General features: G+C 35.3%; 1 protein-coding gene across 1 annotated transcript; it reads right to left on the reverse strand.

Moving 5' to 3' along the window:
* Positions 1-5538: 5538 nt before the first annotated feature.
* LOC132162339 (uncharacterized) lies at positions 5539-5925 on the reverse strand. The gene has a single exon (XM_059572582.1). The coding sequence runs from the start codon at positions 5923-5925 to the stop codon at positions 5539-5541; it is 387 nt and encodes a 128-aa protein (XP_059428565.1).
* Positions 5926-7354: the final 1429 nt, after the last annotated feature.

Genomic DNA, 7354 nt, shown 5'->3' on the forward strand with positions numbered 1-7354 from the left:
AAATGGTAAATTTAAACAAGATATATATGGAGGTGGTTGAGAAATGGTTTGAAGAATGAGGCTTAACATTTCTCGCATATATTCTACCATCTCGGTTTCTCTATAAAGATCATTTTAGCTAAGTCATCAATAGTAAGTTTCCTGTGCATGTTCTCATACAATATCATCCTCAAGAAAGCAACCAACTATAAAAAAATGTATATTTTATATGTGAAAATCCACAACTTAGAGAATAATAATACACCGAACAAACATGTTATCATATGATGAACTCAGTTGTTTTATATATCATAGACAATTATTTAAAATGAATATATATATATATATGTGTGTGTGTGTGTGTTAGTTTGATTTCATATGGTCTACTCAAGCCCTTAACTCATTCTTGGTAGGGTTGTCGTTGTCCTAAAGGGCTTGTAGCACTATAGCATGGAGGATATATATATATAATATTGTCCTGCAATTATCCATCTAAATTAATAGACAAATAAATGTATGAGGAAAATAAGTTTAACCCACATAAAGGGCAACACCGATTACACAAATATCAAAAGTAGAAAGAAAACATAAAGATAATAATCAATATGAATAAACATAAACAAGGTTACACAATAATTTTCAATTCCATGATCCACCTCAAACATGCATTATCTTCAATTCCTTAAATTTGCTTCCTTCAATAGACAAAGCATAAACATAGTTAATCGCTATTAGGATTAATATTAAAGAGTAAGAAATAAATGTCAAGTAAGAAAAAAAAATATGATGCAAAAAACTTACCAAATACTTTAAACAAAACATCACCTCACAAAGTTCATCCATCAAACCTTTAATCCTCATCAAATGTGGGGGAATTAGACAGAATTTCTATCACAATGAAATTTTTAAAGGATCAGTAAAAAATAAAAATAATTTAATCAAATAATTAGAATAATGAACAAATTTGAAATTAACAAATATTACCCGACTCAAGCTTGTAGCTTTCTTCATCTTCAGTATCAGGCAAGAGTTGCTCACCATACTCAAAATTGGGAGAAGATCTCAACCAATTCTGACAAAAAATAAGAGCTTCCACTGCTTTCAGAGCCAAAGAACTCCGAAAAGGATCACTCAGAAGCAACAGAGGTAAGTGGAATTGCAAGGACATCCCGTGCTATCTTGGCGAGAACCGGAAACTTTGACTTATTTACCCTCCACCACATTAAAATATCAAAGGTCTTACTTGGTGACTCGACCTCCTCCGTATAATATTGCTCTATCTCTGTCGGACACATCATCACATTTTTGGACGCCCGAAAGGAATGGTAAATAGCTAAAGCATCTTTCTTATTAGTACCCACACCTTCGGAACTTGTACCGACATCCACACCCTCATTTGAAACCCTACTCCCACTTCCTTCAACATTCTTAGCATAATGTTAATAAAACTGGTCCAAGACATTCTTTAAGTTGGCAATAATTCTTGATGCTTTTGATGTACCCACATTTGTCTGCAACCAAAATTCCAAGACGGATATCTTGTAACGTGAATCAAGCACAACAGCAAGAAACAACAGGGGGTTAATAGCCTCAAAGTCTCCCCAATACTTATAATATTTCTCTTTCATACTTGTTGCCATGTTACTCAACGAATAATCATCACTTTCACAATACTCCCTCAAACAATGATAAACATTTTGGAGTGTATCAAAAAACAAGTTAGAAGTTGAGTACGAGGAACCTGACATCCTTATTGTCTCCTCATAAAACACACGCAAAAATTTAACAAAGTGTCGAACCTTCTTCCAATCATCTTCAGTCGGAGTCCCCAACTCATCATCATTCACATAGTTGAAAAAATTCGAATCTTCATCTAACATAAGATCAAATGCCCTTTCATACTTTTGTGCTACCTCCAACATGGTATAAGTAGAGTTCCATCTAATGGAAACATCAAGTTTCAATGAAGATTTACACCCAAGTTGCTTCCTTTCTACACAAGACTTAAAGATGGCCAATCTTTGGAGGGATCCCTTCACATACTTCACCATATTTCGGATCCTTTCAATTGAATCATGTACATCCTTCGTACCTGCTTGCACAATTAAATTTAGAACATGCGCACAACACCTTATATGGACAAAGTTATGGCGACAAATAACATTTGCATTAGACATATTTCTTTTTTTAAAACTCAATCATTGCCTTGTCATTAGCACTTGCATTGTCAAGTGTTATCACCAACAAATTTTTAATCCCCCATTCCACCAAACATTGCTCTATTTCCTTGGTAATCGTTATTGCCTTGTGATCTGACACTTGGCGAAATGCCAATATTCTTTTGTGATATTTCCAAGAAGGATCAATGAAATGTCCAGTTACAACCATGTAATTCATATTCTAAATTGAAGTCCAAGTGTCAGTAGTCAAACAAATCCTTTTACCAGCTATCAACAACTTTTTTTTGATTAGGTCATTTTTGGTTATAAACAACTTAACACAATCCTTCATCACTGTATAGCGAGAAGGAAGAGTAAATCGAGGCTCAAGAACCCTAAACATTTTTCTACTACCCATCTTCTCCACAACTGAAAATGGAAATTCATCAACAATGATCATTTCACAAAGTGTCTCCTTAATAATTTTTTCAGAATACTTAGCAATAATTAGGTTATTATCACTAGCACCACTACTCTGATTCTCTCCGGCCACAAAAGTGAACTTAGACTGGGAGCTATCTTCTCTTTCTTTTAAGCTCTTGTACTTTTCACAATTTCTAAAATGGTACAACATGTTAGAGGTGCCATTTCTTATAGGATGACATTTATGCTGCCTCCCACAGTAGTTACAATTTGCAGTAGGAAAATCTTCAGCACTACTTCTATCTTTAATAAAATGGTCCCATATTGAAGATCTTTTCACTCTTAATCTTTTTTTACCAGGGATTGGTGGTCGTCCACCACGACTATGAGATGTTTCCATAGAACCAGCACATCTAATCCCTTGGGTATTCGTTTCAAACTCATCAGATTCATCATCATATGTTTCTAATTCTTCATCATCTATGGGATAAGAAGAAGTAGTTGATGTAGGTGCATATGCATCCATCTAAACTACTATAAAAATAAAAATAGTTTGTATTCAATATTTTTAAAACTCATACAATGTGAAAAATTACTTATTAAAAAAAAAAACAGTATATGAAAAGTTCAAAAAACTAGATGGGAATCAGATTCATAACTAATTTTGTGAATTGGTGTTTTCAAATACAATAACTGAAAGCATAATGCATCTCTAATATTATTAGTATCAATGATGTATTAGAAGCATATAAGACTATAAGAGTATAAGCTCCAAAGAGTACTGCAGCAGCAAGTGAAAGTGAAACTCTAACTAGCTATATATAATTACTAGAATAAGGTGAAATTGAAAACAGACCAAGGCCATATGTAAGTATATAACGTAATTTCTCCCAACAACAACCACTAGATTTGAAGCTCCAAAATTTTATGATAAATCAACAACAGGCATGGGAAAAGCTACCAACAAACAACAATAATATCAAATCTTTCAATTTACAAGATTCATTTTCACTCGATTGAAACTCTGAAAAACAAGATCTTGAAAATAAAACAATATCTTGAAATTTTTCAAAGAGAGAGATCTAATAGAGTACGAGAGGATACACAAAGTTCAGGAAAAAAAAAAAACAGTTAACACAGAAAATTACCTGGGCTGCGATGCGATGCGACTCTATGAGAGACGATTGACAGTGCAGGTGTGCGATGGTGCGAGTTTGCGAGAGATCGACGGTGCAGGTGTTGCAGAGGGACTCGAGAGTCGAGGGAGAGGACGGAGATGCGGTGTTGCTGCGGGATTGACAGAGGGAATGACGCTGTAGTGGGTCGATGGAGGGAGTGGCGCTGCTGCGGGATCGACGAAGGGAGCAGCTTGCAGCACTTCTACTGAGGGATCAACGGAGGGAGACCTGCTGGGCCGCTGGCTGGTGGCTGTTGCAGTGCTGCCGCTGCGTGCCCCGTGCGGGTTTGGGTCCTTTAGGAAATTGGGGAAAACTGGAAGAAAAGCACACGACTTGGCCTGGGTTTCGGTTTTTTGAAAACCTAAGTGACTATACACTTAACACTTAACAGTATAGTCAATAGGCGTGAAACCAAAACGACGTTGTTTTGGTTTCAAGCAAAACGACGTCGTTTTGGTTTTAATAATAAATATGAAATTCTAAAAAATAAAAAATTAAAATAGCTTATCGATCATATCGATAAAATTTTTAACTGATTACCGACGGATAACTGTCGGTTACGCTTAATACTGGTTCGGTTAAAGTCGGTAATCGGTAATTGGTTAAAAAGATAAAAAGATAAACTTCATCTTCACAATGATGTGAAATTTTAAAGTCTAATAACTTACAAAAGACAAGCTAAGACATCACAAGTTCAAAACAGTGTAAAGTGAACTAGCACACAAATTTGAAGCTTCCAATTATTTCTAATGTGCAATGTCTCTTAATATCTCAAAGTTCACTGAAATCTCCATTATAATGAAAAACTATGGCATAACTTTTCTTTTTTTTTTTTTTTTTTTTTTTTTTAAGTCAGGCTGTGCATGTTTGGTTCCCTTAAGCTTTCGTGACCCATGTAATGAGTGTTAAGTGAATGACTCTCAAACTAGATGGTTTTAGGGCATTAGGTGTAAAACATCCCTAAGGACTTACTAACTCGAGTCAAAAAGGTTTCGAAACCAAACTAACCATGGCATTAACAAAATCAAAATTCTTCACCTTTTGACGTGAACACTCAATGCTTTGAGGCAAGATGTTCAGTTACTTAGTGAAAAGCTTATCAATGATCATATCTATATATATATATACCAAAGTATCCATCTAATAAATCGTCTAGTTTCATCCAAGACATAGAAACATACACATCAGACTTTCATGTCATACCCCATAAATCATATGCTAATGTGCTTGTGTAAGACCAGATCAAACATATGAATTCTCAACTGCCTAAAGCAAGTAGCCAAACTGAAAAATTCTATCATCAGATCATTTGTTCAAAATTTTAAGCTCACCAATGAAATCAAATCACAATTTTTATTTTTTTATTTTTTTATTTTCAAATCAACCAAAATTTTAAGACAACATGATCATGTGTGTGTGTGTGTGTATATATATATAAACATAAGGAAAAATTAAGGATAAAATGTATGCAATGTGTGTACATATCCCTCATACCTCCAAACTTAAATTACACATTGTCCCCAATGTGTGTATAACATGGAAAGATTTGACCTGGGAGAAGAAGAACTGTCTAGATTGGTATGGCTCCTAGCATACCCCCAAACTTGAATGCAAGCACAATTTTTCCTGAAAAAACAAACTACTAACATAATAATGGAAAACAACTTAGGTAAAAATACAAAAAAAAAAAATAAAAAAAAAATGATAAACAACATTAAAATAAAAATGATATGATGTGGGGTATCTCCCATGAGCGCTAAGTTTAACGTCTTCAGCCAGACTGTGGTTCTGCTTCAGTACTATTGTGCTGCATATTGGATAGACTGGAGTGCCAAATCTTCATCTCTTGATACCAATATCAATTCAAGATATGGCTTTACTCTGTGTCCATTCACCTTGAATGTCTGATTTTCTTCTGGACTATGAACCTCCAAAGCTCCATGAGGAAACACTTTGGTGACAACACAATGACCAAACCATCTAGACTTAAGCTTACCAGGGATGAGTCTTAATCTCGAATTATAGATTAACACCTTCTGTCCCACATGAAACTCCATCCTGACCAGTTGCTTATCATGATACGCCTTGGTTCTTTCCTTGTAAAGCTTGGCGTTCTCATATGCATTACGCCTCAATTCCTCAAGTTCATTTAGTTGCAGCTTTCTCTTGTCACCAGCTTGTTTCATGTCAAAATTGAACTTCTTGATGGCCCAATATGCTCTGTGCTCCAACTCCACTGGTAGATGACATGCTTCCCCAAAGACAAACCGATATGGGGACATACCAATAAGCATTTTGTATGCAGTCCTATAAACCTATAATGCATCATTTAAGTGTCGAGACCAATCCTTCCTACTGGGATTCACTGTCCTTTCTAGGATGCTTTAGATCTCTCTGTTACTTATCTCCACTTGGTTTGAGGATGGTATGGAGTGCCAACCTTATGTGTAATCCCATACTTCTTTATCAAATAAGCAAATGCATGATTGTTGAAATGGCTACCTCCATTATTGATTATAGCCCTTGGTGTCCCAAACCTAGTAAAGATGTTTTCATGCAAAAACTTCACAACTACTTTGTGATCATTAGTCTTTGAGGGGACATCCGACCTATTTAGACACATAATGCACACCCATAAGAATATATAAATAACCATATGAGTTAGGAAATAGACCCATGAAGTCAATACCCCATACATCAAAGAGCTTTACCACTTGAATGTTTTGCAATGACATCTGGTTTCTGGATGAGATGTTACCTGTCCTCTGGCATCTATCACAAGAGCTGCAAAACAAAAAGGAATCTTTAAATACATTAGGCCAATAAAACCCAGATTGTAATACCGTAAGAGCTATTTTCTTGGCCCCAAAGTGTCCTCCACAAGCAAATTGATGGCAATGCTGTAATATGCTCATGTGCTCCTTTTCTATGATACACCTTCTGATGATTTGATCAGGATAAAATTTGAATAGATAGGGGTCATCCCAATGGTAATGTCTAAATATAGACATCAACCTATTCCTTTCTTGACTAGACATACCTGGAGGAAAAACCTTGGCAGTTATATAATTAACAATATCTGCATACCATGAAAGTTTGACATTTACTATAAATAACTGCTAATCTGGGAAGTTTTCATTCAAATGAAGCTCATCTCTTTCTTCTTCATGAAGTAGCCTGGATAAGTGATCTGCCACCACATTCTCACTGCCCTTCTTATCTCTAATCTCAAGTTCAAACTCTTGCATTAGTAGTATCCATCTGATTAATTTAGGCTTTGCATCTTTCTTAGCAAACAAATATCTCAAAGCAGCATGGTCAGTGAATACTCTAACTTAGAACCAATCAGGTATGATCTAAACTTCTCAAAAGCAAATATGACAACTAATAATTCTTTCTCAGTAGTAGAATAATTTAGCTGAGCATCATTTAATATTCTAGAAGCATAATAAATAGCATGAGGTACCTTATTGATTCTTTGGTCTAAGATATCTCCCAAGGCAAAGTCACTGTCATCATACATGAGCTCAAATGGAAGGTTCCAATTAGGTGCCATCATTATTGGTGCAAATGTGAGCAGCTTTTTCAATGTGTTTAAAGCATTCATGCATTCTT

This window comes from Corylus avellana, chromosome ca9 (assembly GCF_901000735.1).
Source record: "Corylus avellana chromosome ca9, CavTom2PMs-1.0".
Taxonomy (NCBI): Eukaryota; Viridiplantae; Streptophyta; class Magnoliopsida; order Fagales; family Betulaceae; genus Corylus; species Corylus avellana.